At 42.1% G+C, this 23,515-nt stretch overlaps 1 protein-coding gene across 2 annotated transcripts in view; it reads right to left on the reverse strand.

Moving 5' to 3' along the window:
* Window positions 1–22,215, reverse strand: part of GSK3B (glycogen synthase kinase 3 beta) — a 152,676-nt gene extending 130,461 nt beyond the window's left edge. The window contains exon 1 of one of the 2 annotated variants that reach the window (XM_032997511.2): window positions 20,809–22,215. In XM_032997511.2, the coding sequence (XP_032853402.2) occupies window positions 20,809–20,896 (88 nt within the window). In that variant the 5' untranslated portion in view covers window positions 20,897–22,215. The remainder of the gene's footprint in view (window positions 1–20,808) is intronic. The other variant, XM_032997512.2, reaches the window with a different exon arrangement.
* Between the last annotated feature and the right edge of the window lie 1,300 nt (window positions 22,216–23,515).

A 23,515-nucleotide genomic window follows, 5' to 3' on the forward strand; every position in this document is an offset into this window, starting at 1 on the left:
AAATTCCACCTGCCAGTTTGGTGAACTAACTCGTACTCAAGTTCAAAAACAGATGATGATTCTACATCAAAAAGGCTAAGTATTTTGGTTTCATGAAAAAAAATAAGAAACCACAACAAACAAGCCTTTAAGCCAAGGTTTAGAAGTTCACGCCTGTTTACATCTGGTTATAAACTGTATGTATTTGACAACACCGAAAGAGGCTGACACCTCATAGCCAGAAGACATGACTTGCCAGGCATTCAAGAAAGTGTTGCAGAGCTGTGCCAAGACTTGAACATGCTTCTTCTAAACCCTGAAGTGATCAAGCTACCAAATGGTGAGGAAGCTACTCCAAATGACCAAGTGATTACTTTGTAAATACAATTAAATTTCACTGCCTGCTGCATTAAAGCTTCACAATAACCAAGAGCAGCAGAAACACCCTCAAAGAGCATATTACACTGCCACTTCATTTCTACATATCACAATTTCTTTTTATCTGCTACAAAGAAAGTGCAGGCACACTATGGACTACTTGATACGAACAGGAAAGCATGTTATTTTCATGGAGCAAACATCTTCAGGAAGAGTTCAGTGTGATGACGGTAGGTCTTCCCAACGCTGTTTTTCTGGTAGCATCTTCTAGGATCAGAAGTACACATCTGTTTCAGCAACAAGCAACTCTGTCACCAGACTGGTTTAAGCCATGAAGCTTAACTGTCCAAGAACAATACACTCCACGTTACTGACAGAACTGAACAGTAACTAGAAGAAAATTCCCTGTAATGATTCCTTTAAAGCTGTGCTTATCTATTTAATAAATGTCACTTAGAGGGGGAAAAAAAAAAAAAAAACAAAACCAAACAAAACCACAAGAGTTTAGCCAAACTGTTTAGTGCAGAACCACCATGGCAGAAGAATCAACAGAGAGAAGAAAATCTACTTTAAAAAGAACTGACACACCTCAACAGTCCATTAAAATAAATTAACCATGATAAGCAGACACTTGAATGTACCTTATCAAATTCCAACAGAACTTGAAATAAATAACAGTTTAGAAAGTCATGATCCAAATAAAAGCTCATCGAGGCTATCTACGCTTGGAAACACAGCATGAACTGTACTGATGGTTGACTTAACACCAAACTCCCTCCCAAAATGCAGATTTTTTTGATCTTCTTGGGGCATATGATGCTGAATCGCCTCACTTGAAGAACGAGAAAACAAATTTTCACTATCAAACCACATTCAACATTAACACTCTTAACTTGTCCAAGATTTTTGCCTAACGTCTTGAAATAAAAACCTTTTGCTGTTAGTAGGCCAGGGACTTGAGAACAGTAAGTGGAAATAGGTGTGGCATTCTGACCAATAACAGTTTTGTTTTCAATTCTGCTTTTCTTCATAAAATTCCTTGAGAAAAGAGGTCAATAAGATCAGAGAAAGAACTCTTCTATCCACATGTAAAATACAGTAGTTTTGCTAAGAGCTAGAAGAGGCACTTAAAAAAAAACAGCTATTATTTAAAGAAAAAAAAAAAAAAGAAGAAAGGAAGAGAAAACTGGATGCTGGATGGAGAGGTAAAATTGCACTTAGAACTTGAGTCAAGTTTATCAAGCTGCCCTCATTATAAAGCTTGCAATTTTGTTAAGGATCTTCTGAACAAAACCTGACATGTACTTTCTCCTTATTAAAAAAAAATAAAAAAAAAAAATAAAAAAAAAAAAGAAACCAAACACACACCTAAATATGACTTAAGTAGTTCTCCCTCATTCTTTTCCAATGTATAGAATTTATATATAAATACTGTAAACACTGAATTTAAATATCCCAGCTGTCACACTCATGGCTTACAGAACACTGTTCTAACAGTATAACCCCATTCCTCTCCAGAACTCCACAGAAATTTAACTGCACCTTAAGTTTCAGAAGGTAAAGCAAGTCTACAGTGTTTTCAAATCAACTTGGCTTCCACTACATCTTAATATGCAGTACGAGCTAGTACTAGTACATTCTCTCATGTCAGATACTACATCCAGCTCCCCCCTAAATGTCAAATGATCCAACTTCAAACCAGGCTGCACAAATGGTGACAGCTAAAAAATTTAAACTTCAGGTGAGACAGTTCATTGTGTAATATTCATTCAGTTCCTGAACCCAGATTACAAACAGAACACCGGTAGCTATGGATTTTAAGATGAGAAGGGGATTCTCCTAAATACTCTTGTGAGCATTTCCAATACACTAGAGGCAACAACAAAAAATATTAATGCCTCTTCAAGAATGGTACAAAACTTGGACAAACTCAATACAGGGTTGAGTTGCCTTTACTTCTTTTCTCCTCACAGAAAACATTCAGGAAAAAAGTTGATGTTATCATACAGACAAAATGGTTTTTTGTACCAGTCTCAAATCTTAAAACAGGAGAGAAACTGGAAAACAAGTCTGCTGGTACAGAGAGCTCCTAAACCCAATGCAAGTCAGGACAGCTCAACATCTGATAAAGCTACACAGCTGTTCTAGTTACTACTAGCCACAAAGAAACACTCCATACATGTTCATGAACAACTAAATTAGTATGTTTCTATTTATTCATTTTAGCTCTATTCCAGCCACTTTAGTGGTCTGGATAAAGGCACACAACTGTTCTTTAACAAGAGCAGCCAAGGCTTTCTTTTCAAGCCACAACAAAGGATGTCTCCATATATGCCAGAACATCCCCTCAGCATGGCTGAAGTTGGTTTCTTGAGGGTTTTCTTGGTAGTATTTTAAAATCATGAAAGCTTCACTTTAACTCCTCATATATATCTTATAATAAGCAGGAAAATGAAAGGACTTCTTAGTCCCCAAGTCCAACTTCTTCCTACTGGAGGAAACTATATTGCATAGCCCAGAGTCTGTACTTAATCAAGATATGACTTTAAGGTGCTTACCTTTTCTGAGCAACAATATTCTAAAAAACTCTTTCTTTGGGTGAGGAGAACCATCCTTTTATAACTTCAGTGTCCTTATTTTTACAGAAGCACTTGAAGTAAAAGCAATAATTAAACTGTTTGCTCACTATGCCCTCAAAGTATTTACAGGGAAAAAAATACAATCAACATCCTCTCTGACTATTTTGCTAAAATTAAGACAAATATCATCAAGCTTCACTTCCTGGTTCACCTTCCCCCTGATAATTCTGGCTTGTGCTTCAGACTGAATTCCCCCTTTTGTGGATCCCAAGTGATGAGACAGATGGCCCTGTACTCCACATGTGGTACCAGCAGCAGCAACTACCACCCCTCACTCACTTCCCCGTCTCCACTGGCGTGCACTATCTAGAATCACTTACCACATTTACAGCTATACTGTTGAGATGTCCCAGTCATACCACCATTCTTGTGCAAAATCACGTCCACGCACATTTCTAAATGATAGACTCAACATATGAGCTCTCCATGTTACAGCATGCTATTCTCACATTAGTTGAAGTAAGAAATTGTTCCACATTAAAGAGTGTTTAAGAATAGAAGAGGTGAGATGCATCAAAACAAATGTATAAATTTTACTGCTGTTACTCAGATTTTCTTGAATGGCTTTAGACCTCATTCTTTTCCCACTGGCAGGAGTTTGAAGGGTAGTACAATTTCACCTTCACTCACAGCCAAGGCAACTGTTCTCCCCTATAACCAAGCAGTGCTTCTGAGTACACCACATGTCCTAATTAGCATGCTTAATTAAAAACTTCCCAGCTAGACCCACTGATCCGCACATCAGTTTTAGTCCAAATTTGGAAACTTAGCCCATTTGCATATGCTTCTACCACCACCTCTAAAGAGCTTCAAAAGCCAGTATCAAAAAAGCTCTGAAATAGTTAAAAAAAAAAAACATATTTAAGACATTAGTAGAATCTGAAACTTCAAATTATCATTGATTTATTTTTTGATCCAAAGTGCATTGCTGCACTCTTTAAACCAGATCCATTTTCAAGTTTGCCATTTCACCTACTCTTTTTTTTCAAAAAAGATTTTTGTATTTGTAAAACATACTTGCACAAAACTGAAACCCACAAAAACACTTGAGCAAGGTAGCAAGGCTCCAGCATTACAAGCAATAAACACAACATTTCCCAGAGATTAATTCCATTTGAGAGCTGCAGTTCCATGCAGTTTCAAGCACAGGTAGTGACTACAGCAAAGGTAAAGGAGCAAGGAAGTGAGATGCGGCCATTTAAACTACAAGAGTCTTTATACGTGAAAAGAAGTCACTAATGTTTTGACAAACATGGAGGAAAAGGAAAGAGTACTTCTCTCCAATTTTTATTCTCCATGAGAAAGTTATTTCAATAATGAGAACTGCATTAACTTACAATTTCAGTTAGCATGTCAACTCATACTCATCTAACACATCCTGAGCTCAAAAACAAGCTCAGGGAAAAGAGTGGATTTTTTTGGTTGTTATTGTTTATTTTAAAGCCTTAGCCATTTTCAGAAAACTCAATCTGAATGAATCTAATAAGCCAAAAAGACCACTTGCTTAGGCTCTACCTTACTTCTTTCATAGCAGTCATTTCTGACGCCAGGATATTCTGTTGACTTCTTGTCACTGTCACAGCACTGAAGCTAAACAATGTCAACAGAAGCACCCCAGTCTCTCACAGCTATCAACAGGGAAGAGGAACAAGTTTTCAACAATATCTAAGTTGCAAGCTCTTCCATCATTCAGGTGATGACAGCTGCAGACAAAAAAAAAAAAAAACCACAAAAAAAAAAACACTGTATGCCCCAACAGTCTAAGCCATCTAAGAGATGGACTACTTTGCCCATTTCGAAGAGCAAACACTAAGCACAACCTTAAGTAAAGGGCTGCCTAGAAATTAAGTATGACAGTCTCCAGCATGAGATTCTTACAGCTAGCAGCTGAATCCTTCCATCAGCCAAACATTTAAAAGGGAAAAAATAAAAGGCATTCTGGACTATTACTATACCTTAGAAGGACTTTGGCATAAGGCTTCAGGGTTATCATTTCTTCTCTCATTTCAGCAGATTAGAAGAAAAACAATTCTGCATTTATCTAATTCTGCATATCCAAAATCATTTGGAATATGGAAGCAAGACATCAACAGATTTTTGTAAACTCAAATTCTAATTTTAAAAGAAGTTATATTAACAGTAGTTCAGGATTCCAGCCTTCCGCAGTAACCTCACATGTACACTAAGTAAGACTGTAGCTTTGAGAGGCACAGAAAAAGCAGTATTTGTTTAATTCTAGTCAGTTACCACACCAAATGGGAAACAACGTACTGGTACAGATTATCATTTTTGCTCTGAAGTATCTTTATAGTTCTCATTTGAGAACTCTAAACTTAACAGTTTCACACATCCCTCTTACTTGTATGTCAAAAAACTAGGTATAAGTCATTTAAAATCCCTAAAAAAAAAAAAAAAAAAAAAAAAAAAAAAAAAAAAGAGAATGAAGAAGTGACAAAAGGCAATGGTTTGATTTTCAAGGTCCACATCAAATGTTTGACCTTTGAACCAGAGCACTAATAAAATTTTAAAAATATATCTATATACAATTCCTCAAGAATTTATTTTCTTCCTTGGCTCCAATTCTATGCAACACCTGGTTTCTACACACAATCTTCAGACACTTGCTCATTTATTAAATAAAAACAGAAGTGACTACTGTGAACAGACAGTTGCGTGTTAAGGGATGAATATTTTTCATGCACTGGCATTACACACCAAAATAATTTACTTGCACTGTAAGTTCTTCTGGGCAGACACCCCCTATCATAAGCCTGTTACTTACACAGCTACTGGAACATGGTCCTGATCTAGACTTGAACTTCTGCGCAGTTCTTTACTTGATCTAAATTCTTTTTTGTTGAAGTAAGAACCACATAAACAAAAATTGAAGGAAAGCATTGTTTTTCTCAGGGCCCACAGGAAACAAGCTCTAGAGATCCCCCACAGAAAGCCTGTGGTTCTCAACTGCAGTATAGGACTACCAAACCAGAGTAAGCTTTCATTTGAACAAAACTTACGTCAAAAAATAAAATTCAGAGCCGATTTAACCTCTAACTAAAAATACAGACACCTCAACCATACTAAGCTTTTCCAAATACAGTACACGTTTACCTGAACTCCAAGGTTAAGGAAGTTCTTTCAAACTAGATATAAGGAAGAAATTTTTAATGATGAGGGTGGACCAGGTTGCCCAGAGAGGTGGTAGATGCCCCATCCCTGGAAACACTCAAGGTCAGGTTGGACAGGGTCCTGAGCAACCTGATCAAGCTGGTCTTCCTGCTCATCGCAGAGATTGGACTACGGACCTTTAAAGGTCCATTCTAACCTAAACTGTTCTATGATTCTTTCAAAATTAGAGCTACATGCCAAGGCTAGGACAAGCCATCGCTTATGCTCAATTCCCAGACTGAAGCTAACCTCGCCAAGATAATCTATCTAACCTTTAAGTGTTAAAACTGTGGCCAGTTTCACAGATCCTCACTTTCACACCCAGTAACTGCCAGCAAGCTGCCAGTAGCACGAGGCTACTTCATCCCAGGGGAAGAAGGAACAGGATCAGTGTGTTGGAACTGAAATTCGTCCCAAAACCATGCAGAAATAACCAGAATGACAGAATATAATACCATAAGGGACCACAGGTTGTCTTAATTAAAACCTCTCCAAACTGCTATATATAAACTACCTGGCAAACTACTTCATTTTTAAATCAGGCACTACTGACAGCCTTCCTAATCTAGTCCAATGCTCCCGGTGTTCTTAAACACTGACTCAACTAACTTAAAGCATGTTTGCTGCAGTTTAAACCCACAAATTGTTTCATCTCCAATGAAGACAACAGCTTAGTCTGTTCTTCCAGCTAATTTAATGTATTCAGAGAACATTATCAAAAGAAATCTCCCTTCAGTCTCTTCCAAAAGAAAACACCCAAAGTGCTTTCAGCTTTCCCTTACAGCACATCTTCCAGATCTCTGACCATTCCCCTTTGCCTGCAACTATTCTTCTCCCAGTACACCACCAAAACCAGATGCTGCACTTTAACTTAGGCTTACTAGCATGCCAAGAAGCGAGCAGGCTAACTTCATCTATTTTACATGACACTGCTATTAATACATCCAGTAAAACATTTGCTAGTTCTGCAACATCAGTTGATTCATGGCCATTGTGCAAACATCTAACTCCGGATTCTTCTTTACAGATCTCCTGCCTTCCAAGTTATTGCCCACTCTGTTACCTGCACAGCCAAGTCTTACTGAAGATTAACAGACTACATCTGCCCTCACTAAATTTCATCCTACTTAGGTACCACTGCTCTGTGTCAAGATCATGCAACCCACATGTCTAGAAAGTTTACTCAGATCAGCTGCAAAGAACCTACTGCTACACTTAAGAAAACTCTGCAGATGCCCCTTGACCCATCCCTCTAGTTTCACCACAAGTCCTGGCTAACTTCAAAGGAACATTTATTTTATAATGGCTGCGGACCCTTGACAGAAACAAATGCCTGAGTTTCTGCCAGGATATATAAAATAGTTAACAGTGTTAAAGTGAGCACAGACAATATAAAGACATTTCATTTGTAAGAATAGACATACTGGGTCAGATCAAGGCATTGCCTAATCCACTTTCCTGTCTTCAAGAGCAGTCATAAGCAAACACCCAAAGAATAACACCATAGCAATTAACAGGAGGTATGCATACAGATACACACTTTAAATTATATATACACATATGCCATATATTTTAAGCACATTCCATAGCTTTACCTAACAATAAATGACATCATTCTCCAGCACTGCATCTTATTGCCCATGTCCAACATCAGCTTATGGGAAAAAAAGAGCTCTTGGCTGCATAAAGGCAAAAAATTAAAATGATGTTGTGACTGAATTACTGGAGGAAAAAATTAACAGTATTCCATAAAAGTACACATTTGAAGTTTGTAGTGGATGATGTGTTTTTAAACAAGCACTTTCATGCCACAGAGTTGACTCCATTTACCAGCACATTCCACGGCCGATATCCTTTTAAGAGGTTTCAGTTATGTGGTCTATATATCCTTTTCTTCAAAGAACAGCCATGGGGTAGGTAACTTTGTAAGAATCTGAAGAGTACTGTATTTTTTAAAATGGCAGTTTCAAGTAACTTCTAGAGGATTTCAGCTATTTCTTTTAGTAGCACAAAGGAATATTTTTTTCTTATTACTATGCCAAGATGAAGCAAAAGTGATTCATAACTGCATCAGCCTACCTTCCTGCATTCTACAGAAGAAAATATACTCTTGAACCAACTCTCAAGTCAGATCGTCCAACTTCCAATACGTCACTATACTTCAGCTCCATTTTTCACATCATTTGAAGAGTTATACATTACATAGTCTATCTCAGGACATCCAAAGAAGTACATTTTCCACAGGAGAACATTTCATATATAATTTACAAATCTGGTAGAATGACAGTATTATTGCATTAGCGCTTTGTATTTTCATTTAAAAACAGGGGAAGGGTACTATAAAGTAGTTGTATACTTAATGTTTAATGACTTACTTTCCACACAAGCACAAAAACTAATAATACATATGACAAAGATGATCCCATACACGGAATAATTCCATACAGCAGGGTTGAAGAAAGTGGTAAGAAACAATAACGGTCAAATAATCACTACCTGACTTGCTGTATGTCTTTTTAAGTATGAGTAGGTTTCACATCAATACAGACAAAATGAGAAATCAAAGTAAAACAGCACAAGAGATGCCCAAAGCAGTTCAAGGGATTTCAACAAACAAATCTCCAGGGGGTCAGCAACACCTGCTCTCTTCAGTGTCAGATGAAAGCTCACTGTTATTCTTCATCTGCAGACAAATTCCCCACCCCTTTATTAACTATTTTTCCTGACAAAATCCTGGACATTATATGTATTTTTAGAACTACTCGCCTTTGTTCCCTACTAAACTTAGAAATAACAGGTCTTTCAAATATCCTACAGTCATAAAAAATTGTATGTATAGTCTCAAAGCAAAACTGTAATACCCTATGTACACCAGTCTTCTAGAAAGTCTAGTCCTCAGCACTGACACTTTGTTCTCCTTACTCTATAAATGCCCTGCATCAGTTCTACTACTTAATGGACTACTGATATATTTTTCATATGCTTCTTCCTCATATTTCCCAGAAAAATATTTGGCGTACTAGTACACCAGACAGAGATGCCAGTCCTATTAGCCGTTTTTTGGGTTTGTTTTTTTTTTTTTTTTGTTTGTTTTTTCACCCCTGCCAGAATTGCTTACTCCATTCACACAGACCCAAGGCATACCTGCAAAGTACTAGGTGAGGGCTGCTCACCTCCACAAATTAATCCATACACCAGAGACAGGGGCACCACTACTTTGGGACTTCACTGGAAGCACAGCAGTACAGAAGAACACTGGGAGAGGTAAAAGCGCCACAGTACAGAAGACACCAGGCTGCACAGGAAGTGTGAACAGCCAAAATAAGCAAGTTAAAACCTACACGTTACCAGTCTTCCCAGATACTCAAACAAGAATACCATGAGCAGCTTTGAAAGTAAATATAAGCTCTTGTACTCATACGTTAAAAAGTGCAAAATCAACCTACCCAAAACTTAGAACAAGGCCACAGGTTTGCAGCATTTCTGTGACAGTCTGTGCTACATTAGCAGAAGCCTAACTTGAAATATCAACAGCATTGTCAAATACCCATGCTTTTTCCATATATTAGTCATAGCAACACTACAGTAAGAATGGATCAATGTAATGCTTGAATCACCTAGTCAAAAAAAGTGACAGACACTATAATTTCCTTTAAAAAGACAGATGTATACCTACTACAGGTACAGGGTTATAATTGGCTTGGGGGTTTTGGTGGTTTTTTTTGGGTTTTTTTTTTTTTTTTTTTGCTTTTGTTGTAATATCCTGAAAAATCCATGGGTATTGAATCCCAGCGTTCAGTGTAGATTGTTACAGGTTCACTAGATAGTGCTGCAAATACTTGCAAAACTTAAGTGTGTCTCAAGCTTCCCCCCATACCAAAAACTTTTAAACACAGTGAATGAAAATAAAGTCTTGTTTTATAGTCCCATAGTAACTATGTCCTTACCTGAAAACTAACCTTTTGTGTTAAAAATACTGAATTTTATAGCCACATACAAACAAAAACCATGACAATTTATCAAAGTCAGAAATCCCATTTCCTACTTTACCAGTATGTTCTTTAGCAATTGGCTTGCTGACAACCTGAATGCAAAATCTGCAACCAGGAGAGAAGTCTCTCATAGTCACGACACTCAAAGGGATAAAGGCATTTAGAGTGACAGAAGATGGCACACTCGGTTGCAATGCAGCTTTTTTCAGAGCTCCCCTAGCAGCGTCAAAATTAAATGTTAATGCTTGTAGGATAGAAATTACCTAGTCGCAGAATGTATCATGTGAAGTCAAATGAGAAACAGGTTCCCTATTTCTGACAAAACAATTATTGTTCAAGTATTAAAACATTACTCCCAAGTCTGGTCTGCAGAAATGTAATTAGTCAACCCAGATTTGGCAGAACTTTTTAAAGCAGTCTGTAAAGGCTTTAAAGCAGACACTCTAAAGCAAAGCCTTCACACATGGTCTAGGTTTAAATTCCAGATCTCAGAAACCTGTAGCATCTCCTCCCCTCCATATCATATTCCTGACAATGCATGAGTGTGTCTCTACACTCAAAAATACATGTAAAAAGTAATAGAGTAAAAGGAGCTGCTGAAGAACAATTTATCATGACTTGTTATCTGGAATCTACTGATTTTGACCTGATCTGCCAGAAACCCCTTCCTGATTCCAGCTGCTCTTCAAAACAACAAAACACCACAAGACAGAATAAACAAAAAAAAAAGCCCACCCAAAACAATGCCCCCATAACATCCGAATAAAGTAGCTAGTACATGTTCTAAAGTAACTCCAGCAGAAATTTACATTTTGTAATTATGCTACCATGTAAGAATGAAAATTAGGCTTTCACCAGATATTTTGAAATGCGGGCAGTGCCATTGTCTCAATATAAGTATCTCTGAAGTACCATAATTATGAAAAGTTATGGACCTAGCATAAACATCTCTACACTACTCCCTTTTAGAGTTGGATCACTATAATCAAAACTTATAGTCAACCATAAACTGTTCAAACATTACCAGTGAAAAGAATAATCTAGTGCATTATAAAAAAAAATAACCCACAGGCTATTGCATAAACCCAAAGCACTGACACCACACAGAAAATGTCGTTTGTTGCTTCATGAATTTCTATACCTCTCTGCAAAAACCCAAAGGCATTTCAAATGCAACACCTGGGAAAACAACTGCCATTCTTTTGCTGTCAGATTCCAGCAATGCCCTTGTCAGCTTCCATGGACACTGAAAGCCAGCAGCTCCAGCTGAAGAGAAGCTTCAGTCCATTGAAGTTGAGTCTATCATGAAATAGAAGAGACTTGCAGGTACTCATTACCCTACAAAGATCTTCTATTAAACCAACTACATTTCTAAAACCCATCCCAATTGAATGACATTCAGAGAATTTGATGGTGAACTTTAGTACTCAGGCATGTAAAGAGTCCAACAAACATACCCAACTGTCATCTCCATGTCACTCACATAATAAAAATCTAGACACAACCACTAATTCACTCATGCCTACTACACTGATCAAGGAAGAACAAGCCCAAAATTGGGCTCAATCTGAAAACACCAGTATCTTCCCTTCTGGGAGCTGCAATCAAAGTTCTCCCTGCTCTCCTTCTGATAAATATCATCTGAAGTTCAGGCACAAAATTTCTGGAATAGTGAATTTCTCCTATGTTGCACAAACCTCATGCTTTTGTCTCTAGTACATTCACTAGTTGATCCGCTAGAAAACAAAACCAGAGAAACAGGAGAAAAAAAAAAAAAAACACCTAGCTCTCCATGGGCCTTTAAAGCATTTCCCCAAGACTCAAATCAACTCTGCAGCCCGTTGTGGTTACTAAAACATGTAATCCAAAATTAACGATTTTTGTAAACTCATTTCAAAGTCTCTGAAACTGAAATTTGATTAGTAAGTCTTCTCTATTCTCTGAGGAACACAGGAAAAAAAAAAAAAAAAACATTAACTTTCAACTACTACACTGCATTTCCCTATACATACCCATGGCTCTCAAGCCAGTACATACAATCATGAGTAAGATTTCAAAATTAGAAGTGAAATGATCAACAGATACAATCTTCAAGGTCAACATTATTTTCCGCTTCTTTAGGTTTCAATTGAGCAACTGTATATATAAGAAAAACCCTTCCAGAAACCTTACATCTCCTCACCTGCAAAAAGCATGCCTTGCCAGAAAGCTTTCATTCTCTCAGCAAGACACAAAACATTTTTTCTGATGCTGATACTCAACCTCCCACAAATGTTGGGAAATTCATTTATGGCTATGGACTTCATTCACAGGGATACAGATCTATGTCAAATGATTCATGTTTAGTTGGCCAACAATCAAATATTCTGTTTATTTCGGTTGATGAATTTGTGTCCCCTTCCTCCCTCAAGGAAACCCACTCATACAGGTCAATTCATCGTGTTATTTTTTTTTAATAGATACTTACAACAAAAAAAAAAGCACACGAGAGATGGGATACAAATAATATAAGTTCTATGGAACTGTTTGAAAGTTCAAGAAAACCAAACAGATTGGCGTTATCAACTGCAACCAAATAGTTTTTCCTCTTTCTACACTGTGAGAAAAATCAAATTCTTCTTTGTAGCAACAGTCACATCTTAGTTTATCTTTCTGCAAAACATATTCTTGGCCTGTCTGAAAATTAAACAATTGCCTGCATTCCTGGCAAATGATAGTTCTTTGATCTACAGGGCTTGTAGCCAACAAGAATTATATTCCTACTAAAAAAGTCAAACCAGACGATGTTCTACAGTTGTGGCTATAGAAGTCTGCCTTGGTTGGAAAAATTCAGCTGCTGCTTCCCTTCTGGTTATAACTTCAGAGCCAACACCCAACTTTTCTCCTTCTAAGTGCTCTGATCCAAAAGCCTGTGGCAACTTTTGCCGCTACACTCAAAACACTTATCTTCATGTATGCACAAGCAGCACAGTATTCCTAAGTCCCATACACCCCTACAGCATTACTTATACAGTGGAATCAATCAAGAATATCTTCCCTTTCTCTTCTGATTAGCAGGTCTCTTATGATGACCATCTACTGTCAGACACTTGGACTACTAAGAGGTTTCTTCAGATCCACCTAACTGCCTGAAGAAACACATCCAGCAACGTAACTATACCACTACACGTTCCTGTGATGATTATGCTTAATAAACACTTTCCAGACTCAAAAATAAAATCAAGAGAAGCTACCTAAACAAAGGAAAAATACTAGCAGCTATCTCCACATAATTCAACTCAACCTTATCATGATACCCATATAACAGTCATTCACTACTTTCAGCATGACTACATGGGTCATTACAACCTACAGAGCAAGAGACACTCGTCCCTGTTCAGACCTATTACAAAGTTATGAAACTATTTTTTCTTTACTGTAAGTTCTTAGTTACAAGCAAGCCAAAATGAATTTCCTATGGCATGCACCAAGGCCCTCTGCAACCTTGGAGAGTCATTTCTTCAGCTAAATTGACTTCACGTTACTGATGCAGAAACCTTGCAAATCATCAAGAAATTATTCACATGGAAGATACCTGCCAACTCACCCAGTTAATATTAACTCACTAGTCAAGTGCATGTGCGGGAAGAGCAAATACTGATACTAAATTAACAGCCCCTCACCTGATGAGTCTAAGGCAGAAAATACTGGGCCTGCTGCTATGGAGAAGTGGCAACACTCTTGGCAAGGACTGGTACCATCCCTTCAGAAAGAGCTATTGCTGTACAGCTTTTGTTTAAAAAAAAAAAAAGCCCTCAGTGCTTGACATTGACAAGTTATCTTACCACTTTCCTTTCTTCCATTATAAGACAGACTAGGTGAGAACACAAATTGCCTTAAATGCTTAAACCTACTTCCCGTCTGCAAGCGATAAAAGTACAGAATGAACTGCTTTGCTTTATTTTCTTTTCTAAACAACAGACAAGTCATCTGTGGCAAGAGCACCTAATGAAAAGATTATTTGATAGCACTTATCAAGCAAGAAAAATCACAGTCCACTTCTTTTAGAGACACACCAGTATGACTTCTGGGCATGCACATTTCTGACAATTCTCAGAAGGTGATAGTGAAATGCTTTCAGTAATGTCTGCAACACGGATTTCTGTTGAAATCAGCTCATCTCTCCTACTGCAGAGACAGAGCACTACACAGCAGCACTGTTAGAGGATGTAAGATCAAGTTGAACACGCACTGTCTCACAGACTACACCTAGGTAACTGAGCCTCTCTGTAGCATGGTTAACCGGTACCAATGGGGGCAGAAGGAATTCTGAAGATTTGGTGAAAGCAGTTCTTCTACCTAGAGCGGTTACCCAACTCTAGTTTGCAAAAGCTTCAGATAGAGCTTTGTTTTAGGCTTCTGTTTAATGAGATACAGCAGCGCTGACCAGGAACACCTCATCTGAGCATGACCATGATGCTGCAGCCACTTCTCCAAGAGGGTGTATCTCGCTACTGTGTCTCTCACCTTAAGACCAAACTGCTGCAATGCACTCGATATATGGCTACACTTCAAATCAATTCAAAAATATAAAGCGGCATTGACCATCATGCCTCCAAACCTCCATCTTCCCCACTGGCAGTATGTAGCACTTCGGCAACAAAATCCATCAGACACAAAGTGCCAAGGGGGTTCCTGAGTTTGCACCTAAAGAGAGGGGATTTGACCTGTACAGCACCCTATGGGTTTGAGCTTTTATATGAGGGAGTATCTTTTCTTGCCACATTGTAAAAGCTACAATTAGCATTTATTTTCAACATACCTAACTAAAAGAGCATCTATTTGTCTGGCTTACTGAAGGAAGTGCTGAGGAGACAAAATTTTTTATTTTATATGGACTCGGGTAAAAGAAAAATGAGGAGAGATGTTTTGTAAAGCTTTTAAACTTTCGATAAGCTCCTTGACTTTAAAAGTTTTGTTCTTCTTTCAAGGCTGCACTGGGCTGATGCTCATTAAATTCAGAAAGCAGCCAAGTAACACCACCAGCCATAGAGCTTCTGCAGGAGACAACCACTTTAGCACTTCCCACACTAGCTATGGGTGACTAAAAGTCCTCAGAGTAGAGTTAAAATTTTTTTAACGAAAACAAAAGGGAGAGAACTCCAGAAAAATGTTTAAGTCTATAGAAATTTCTGGAAACTCAAAGGTAACAGACCTTCCAATTTAAAATGGGACTCATGAAGTCATTCAAAACAAAAAAAACTTCAACAGCTTGAACCAAGAAGCTGCAAGTGTCCTCCAACCACCTTGCATATTATTAGCAAATGTGTTCAAATAACTAAGGGGTTTAACTAATTCATTTCAGAAAATGCTAGAACTGATCACAGCACAAAGCTTTAACTGCAGGCTTTTTGCAGACACAGTTATCCTAGAAGCTTTCAGAATCTTCTTCACATCCCTCATCCATCCAGTTCAAGAACATAGGGTAAGGGAACAGCAATAGCCAATATCCCACAGATTGCTATCATTACAAAGACCTGCAATGAGTAAACTAGACACCAATATTGGAAAAATCCTTTATGTTCTACCTAAAATAGCACTTAAAGATACAATACAGCAAAATTAAAGAACTCTTAGGGCAGCAGAGGGAAACTCTTCAGCCTGTGGGGTGGTCTGCAGACCAAAAAGCTACTTATTTTCTTATCCCCCCAAGAAAAAGATCACAGTACATAAGCCACCACTGCTTTGTGACACCTACAAGGCCCTATGAAGTTAACAGATTAAGTGGTACAACTTTCAGAGCCAAGATGCATATAGGCAAGGAACATACTCCATGAGCTATATAGGTTTCCACTGCTGTGTAAACAGGTGAACAAGGTAGTTAAAATATTGCTAAGAAATACAAAAGGTGAATCAGGTCATAATACAATAGGGGACCACCTCCCGGAAGCAGTGCAGGGAAGAGGAAATGTGCAGAACAGTGATCAAACCAGAAGAAAAGGTTCTAGATAAACTCCAGTATGTCTTACAAGACAAAAAAAAAAATGACCAAACCACCCACCCACAGAAATAAGAAGTGGGGGACACAGTAGAATAGTTAAATTATCATCTGACAGGTTCTAATGGCAGGCCTCACTTTTTTATTAGTTATTTTTCTGCTCAACTACCCCTAATGACATGAATAAAGAGAAAATATAGTTTGGCAGCATTAGAATTAAGTACAGCAGACAGCTGGTTTATTCCTTTTCAGACTGCAAGGCATGACTTTGGGGCACTAGAGCATGAGAAACTTTTCACTGTAGCACACGTGGTCATTAGCTGACCCCGTTAGTGCAATGCTTTTAAGTTTAGGCACGAGGAAAGCTGTTTACCCAGCAGCAGTCAGAAAGCTGGACAGGGCTAGGATCAGCAACGGCCAGACACATAATGCTCAGCAGGCTTCTGGAAGGGAGGGATCTTCCTTTCTCCAGCAAGGAGAGCAGGATGGGCGGCTTCCAGTTTCAGAAACCAATTAGGCAGAAACTGCTATCAAAGCAATAGAGAGGGCCCTGCCCTAACTGGGTTGAGAAACAGAAGGTGGCATTATCTCACTCATTTTGCCAGTTTCAACAGCCCCGCTCATTCCTTCTCACTGAAGGTGATCAGGGTGCTCTTTTCCAAGGCTCTTCCTACACACCTACCTGGACATCACACAGTATTAAATTAAACTGTCACCTAGAAGCCACATGCTACCTAAAAAGCAGTCACTTATGTCCTGGCTTCTGGAATGGCTACTAACTAATAGAGCAACAAACTCACAGACTTAATTCTTTCATGAACCACTTTTTAAAGAACTATTACATGCTGAAATGCCAGAAGTAGTACCGCATGTGAACAGTAGACATAGGTTTACCAAGCTATTGTACTTTTGTGAGGTTACACAGGACTAAAATCAGTGAATCTACGAAGAAAACAAAAACCGAATTTGGCATCACTGTAACATTCTTCCAGAGAGTCCAAAATGAAGTATTACAAGATTGACCTTCAGATTTTGCAACCAAGAGTATGTGTACAACATCAGAATTAGCTAAAGCAAATAAAATTGCCTTCCTCACCCTCCAATTTAACAAACTCTGCATAACCAATTACAGAGCCATGACACTCACACATGGAGCAAAAAACTCTTTGCGGCAAGCATTAGCCATGACATTATTTACTGCAGACCAACAAGATAATTGGCTACAGTTACAATAAGTACCACTGTCTACAAGGACTTGGTGTTACTTCAAATACTTATTTTCCAGAAGCTTGGGGAAGATGGTTGGGGGATAGAAATCAATTCCACACTCATTAGATGAAAATTCTCAAACTGCAAACTTTGAGACTTCTATTTTTATACAGATATTTTTGGTCATGTGTTGCATGACTACCTTTTATATTTCAGAATTATTTTCATCCCATTTGAGAAACAATGTACATCTGGAAGCAATGCAAGAACAACTAGGTGAAGAACAAAAGACGGCTGTAAGCACATACCTCTTCTCTTATACTATAACGAGCAGGTTGATACTATCAGCAAGTGGAAAACTGGAAGCTCAGCTCCCTCCTGTTGAGGGACAGGCTCAACACATGGAGCACATGCACTTTTTTTTTTGTGTGTGTGCAGGGAAAGCCTACAAACCCAGCAATAGACACCTGCACAAAGAATGACCTACTTGAGAGTTACTTCAATGTAGAAATCCATATGGTGGGGTGGAAAGAATGGTGGAGTGATTTCAAAGCCACCAAAACATGAATAGAGACAAAAAATAGACGTATTTCAGAAGGTACTCTTGATGATGGTATGGCTTGAAAGAAATACAAGAAGGCCACAGGGTTCCTACTCTTGCAGAGATGTTAACCCTTGTAATGTCTATTACAGAGCAATGAGAGCAGCGTGCATGAGAAGTCCTCTTTTCCAACAGCCAGAGGAGAAGCAGCTGTTGGTAATCTCTCGTTCTTTTATTCAAGACTGAGGCTTTCTTACAAACTTCTGAGAACACAGTCTCATAAATTAAGCCTAATAAGTTACACAAGGAAGAGATGAAAAATCCTTGCTTGTTCTTTCTCCCCCATATATCTTGAGGAGAAGAACAATCACCATATGGTTCTAGTACTGCTCCTCCCAGGTAACACAAGGATCAGTGAGCCCTCCTCCACTACTTTACCAACCTCTTCCTCATCTCTTGGATCCATCCTTCCTAGGTAACTGTTGCAGTGCTCACGCAGGAGCAGCGATAGCTGCAGACACTAGAGCAAGAGTGACTTCGTCATTTAATTTCACTGCTACTCCAGGCTTATAAATAAAAGCAAAAATGTTGACATCAAACAGGTCAGGTTTTGCTCCCTAATGACTCAGAAAACACCTGAACCAAGACAGAGATACTAAAGGTGTCTGAGATACTCAGAAGATACCAATCCATTGATTGTCACCCACCTCAGGCCTCTATTGTCCCAGCTTTCACTCAAAAGGGTTCAGAATGTAACTATCACTCTGTAAATATATAGCAAAATGAAAGAACTGAACACACTCTGTTCACCACACAAGTGATTTTTTTTTTTTTATCTCAAGCACTCAACACGGGTAATAGATAACTTGCTATATCATGACATAAGGTGCTACCAAAACTAATGAGAACCAGAAAAATATAGCCCCTTTTGACACCCAGGAATTTTTTTCTCTTACAAAGCAAAAAAAAAAAAAGTTAACTTCCTGGACTGTCTTATGTGGATGGATGAACTGAAAATACAAGCTGCATTTCCCACAGAGTCCTTGTATGTGGTTCTCTTGCTTTGTTCTGACATTTTTTCCAGACAGCAGAAGGACCAGGAGCACATGACTAGAGCGACTGTGGGGGTTATCACAAGTGCGTGTGCTTTATGCTACAGCCTTTGTTTCTCCGTCAGCGTTACACACTTGGGATTGAATCATATTTGCAAACTTGTTAGTCTGCATCAGTTAGCACCCTCTTCACAGGCAAGCATCTGTCTAGTCTACGACCTCAAATAAACGGGAAAGGAGCATCAATGACCTTTCAAGAATCAAGCTGTAGAGCTTGAATAAGACAAATTTTGTTGCTGAGCATGACAGGTCTAGGTCTCGCTTGGTTTAGACAGCCACCTGCAGAAATACTGATCAGCCAGACCTGCTTCCTATTCCACACATGCATAAAGTAAATCAATAAATTAAAATGGAGTCACCCACAGTTTTTCTCCGTGCAAATCAAGAATCCTTAAGAAATGCTAATGCTGGACCTGATCAAACATACGCTATTATGCTGCTAATATGGGTTAACTGCACCCATGTTTTCTGAAGTGCTGCAGGCACGCTGATCATACAGATACCAGGTAAGCTACAGACCCCAAGCCAAATGCTCTCCCCAAGGCTTCAACCGCAGCGGAAGACATTTCGGTGCAGAAAAACATCACAATTTCTGATCTGTCAAAAAGCTCACAATCTTATAGCTCTTTGGTATGAAATGCATAAAACGATGCGATATATACACGCATGCACACACACTGCGATGTCAGGTGTGGCTGTATGCAAGTACCAAATAGATCAATTGAACGGTAATGCATATCAAGCAATCCTGGTCCCATAAAGATGCCACCCTGCATTTCCATAAGAAAAAGGAAAATATCTCTGAAAAGCACGCTATCAATACACATCTGGAAGAACAATTTAGTTGTTAATATGAACACATTCAAATCAGGAGTTAAGAAATTCCCTATTATAGAGCCAATCTTTAGCAACTCAGAACAGAGCCTTTTTCCATTCACACTATACATTCGTTCAGATTTCATATTTCTAATTCACATAAACCAGCTAATCCCACAAAACAGAATATGAAAAATGGGCACATACCACAATTTCCAACACGCCTGTGCAGAATAAAGCACAGGCCTCATTCTTAAAAATATTCTGACCAGAAAACTGAAAAAGGCATGTCGAGCTTGAAATAACTCCTCCATAGGCTCACATGTCAATATAACCATTTTCTTATCCCCTCTATTGAGCATTTTACCAGAGCCTGGAGGATATTTGAGAGACACCTTTTGTAAGCTCCCCACCCCCTCTTTTTTTTTTTTTTTTCCTCTCCTTCTAAGGGGCTGGACTGAAAGGTGCTCACACCCGATCTACGGGTGCATGCAAAAATCTTCCAAGCCCTCTCATTCAGAGCCAGAAGTGCTTAAAAACACATAATGAACATGAATGTCACGGCCATACCTGCGTGCCCGCAATTCGTTTCTTCCTTTCGAGGGGGAAATAAAAAGGAAATGCGGGCTAGGGAGCTCCCAATCCGTTTCACAAAGGGGGGGGGGGGGGGGGGGGGGAAGGCTTTTTAATTAGCCAGAGACCGCTTAGAGCGCTCGCAGCGATCAGAGGCCAACGAAGAGGACAAACCAACCGGCATTTTTTGTCCAACAGGCCCCGAACGAAGCGGCGGCGTGCGCCTATTCAAGGTTAATGAGGGGGGGAAGGGGAGAGAAAGGAAGGGAGCTGGCTCCGCCGGGGCCGGGGCCGCTCGGCCCCCGGCCGGGCTCCCGCCCGCCGCCTCACCGCCCGGGCAGGGGGGGGGGGAGAAGCCCCGGCAGGGCCGGGCTGCCAGGCAGGCAGGCACCCACCCCCCCGCGCAGGCCGGCAGGATACTCACGGCTAACTTTCATGCTGCCGAAGGCCGAGGGCTGCTGCACCGGCTTGCAGCTCTCCGCGAAGGAGGTGGTCCTGGGCCGCCCGGACATGGTCTCCCGCTCCTGCTCTGCCCCGATCACCTCTCTTCTCTTCCTGCCTTCCCCCTCCGCCTCGCCCCGGCGGCTCGGCGGGCCCGCCTGCCGCTCCCTCGCTCGCTCAGCTGGAGGAGACGGGCGGGACGCGCCACATGAAACGCCGGGCCCCCCCCTTCCCCCCCCCGGGGAAGCCCCCTCCCCTCTCGGTCTCTGTCGCGCTCTTCGCCCGGCGGCGGCGGCGGCTGCTGCTGCTTCTTCTTCCTCCTCCTCCTCCTCCTCCTCACGCCGCCCGTTTCTCACAAAACCATCCTTCCCGGCAGCGCCGGTGGGTCCGAGAGCCGCCTCCGCCCGCGCCGCAGCCCCCCCGGCGCCGCTCCCGCTCCCGGCCGCGAGCGAGGGGGGTTTGCTAGGCCTCGCTGCCCCCACCCTGGGCGCCAGTCACATGGGGCGGAGGCTCACGGCCCAGCTCCTCCGATCCCGGCGCTGGCTTTAGCGTTTGTTGGGTTTGGGCTTTTTTTTTTTTTTCTCTCTCCTCTCTTTTTTTTTTTTTTTTTTTTTCTTCTTTTTCTTCCTCCCCTTTCTTCCCCCTCCCCTCTCCTCGCCTCTGAGGGAGGCGGCAGGGAACGGGACTATTTTTTCCCCGGCGGAGGGATCTCGGAGCTCCCGGATCCGCCGACAGGAGGTGATGCGGTCCTTCACAAGGGGATCCGGCCGGGGCGGTGGGATCCGCGGCGGGCGGAGTAGCGGTGAATCGGCCCGGGCGGCCTCCCTCGCTCACTCGCTCGCTGAGGCGTCTCGGTGCGGCGCTGAGGCGGCGGCTCCGGCGCGGCTCCTCATTGCGCCCGCAGGGGCAGCTGGCGGCGGCTCAGGCTGGGGACGCTGCACTGCGGGAGGCGGCCGGCGGTGGCAGCGCAGGCCATGACGGCGGCGGGAGCGGCTCCCCGGCTCTTCCTCAGCCGGCTTCACAGCGCTGGCGGCGGCGGTTGTTGCTGCTGCTGTTGCTGCTTCCCCGGGCGTCCAAGGCACGTGGGACTACGCCCGCCCGGCTGAAGCCTCCTGCCGCTCCCTCCCGGCGCCGGCTGCCTCCCGCCGGGGCCCCCTCCCCGTTTCTGCCGATCAGTCCCTTTGTCCCCGCTGCTGCCTCCGCTGCGTGCCGGGCTCCTGCCGCTGCGCTGTGTGTGTGCGCCAAGGCCGCGCAGCCGCCTATGCCCGTCGCCGCCCTACGCTGCGGAACAGCCCTAAGCGGCTTCTGTGAATACCCAGCCGAGGAGTCCGACGCACTCGTTAGACCCCTAGCCCGAGGCCCTTACGGAAACATCCGAGCCTCCTCGGGACCAATCCCGAGGCCGCTACGGAAATGCCCGTAGCGGGTCGTAGCCAATCGCGAAGCCAGCACGGGCGCAACCGAGTCTCCCCGAAGCCAAAGGGAGACCCAATCGGAAAGCGCCGCCGCCGCCCTAGCAGCGCGGTCGGGGAGCCAATAGGAAGGAGCCCCCTCTTCCGGCTATTGTCGGGCCAACCCGAAGAGAGCCAAAGCGGGAGAGCCAATCAGGCGCCGCCTCTGTCACGCAGCCCTGGGCCGGGCTCAAGCCGCAGCCCGAGGCGGAGAGCGGGCGCGGGTTGCGATTGGTTTTACCCGGCGGAGCGCTCCGATTGGCTGGCGGAGATGAGGCGGCCCGAAGACGCAATCCGGCTCTCCAATCCCGGGGCTGGCTGGGGCATGGCCGCTCACCTTTATGACCTAACCGGGCGCGGAGGGCGGGGCCGGGGTGGGGGAGGAGAGGGGAGCGCGCATGCTCAGTGCGGCGCGAAGGGCGGCCGCGGGGGCGCGGGGCGGTGGCCGTGGGGCGAGGCCGCGTGGGCAGCGCGGAGCCAAAGGGGCGGAGCGAAAGCAACCCTGAAATAACGGGGTTTGTGCCCAAAACTGGCAGGGACTGTGGCCCTGTGAGCCTGCCCCTTGGTCCTTCATGAAGCTGTGAGAGTTGGTGGTGTTGAGCCAACCGTTGGTGCCGCCCATGGTGGGGTTGGTGGGAAAACTGGGTGGCTGTGGGAAGGAAAAGGGAAGCGCTGTGGGGAGCTGACTCGTTAAAAAAACTACAGCGGTGTGCTGAAAGTTGCAGAGGTGGCATGTGAAGCGATGGTGAACCTATTCTGCAGAAACGGGGCTGAGCAGCGGGGGAAAAAGATCAAGACTTTTTGGAAAAAAGTTCTCCCAATTCAGCCATTACAAGCAAGACCTCCTGATAGGAAACGCAGTTTCAACTAGAGCCACTAAACTGGCCCTCATATCGGGGTCTCAGCGCCACCGTGAGTGGATTGAGCTTGGCCCTGGCCAGCGTCCCAGGCACTGTTCTGGAAGAGCTTGTACTTCTTCAGGGCTCTGAAGCATCCCCAGGGGCATTGGTTCTCAGCCCTGGCAAAGCAGGCGCTGGAGTACTGCTCCCTGCTGTGACCTCAGTAAGATTACTCGGCAGACCTCAGCAAAAATTGAGCGCTGCTTGCTTATGCCATTAAAAAAAAAAAAAAAAAGTGTTCTTTCCAGAATAGTTTATGCCACAAACAAAATAACTTGGACTAGGAGAAGCGCTTTTTGCCAATGTTAGAGTCTGAGAGCTGCTGTTTTCAAGGCATCAA

Source organism: Tyto alba, unplaced genomic scaffold (assembly GCF_018691265.1).
Source record: "Tyto alba isolate M040663 unplaced genomic scaffold, T.alba_DEE_v4.0 Super-Scaffold_14, whole genome shotgun sequence".
In the NCBI taxonomy this organism is placed as follows: Eukaryota; Metazoa; Chordata; class Aves; order Strigiformes; family Tytonidae; genus Tyto; species Tyto alba.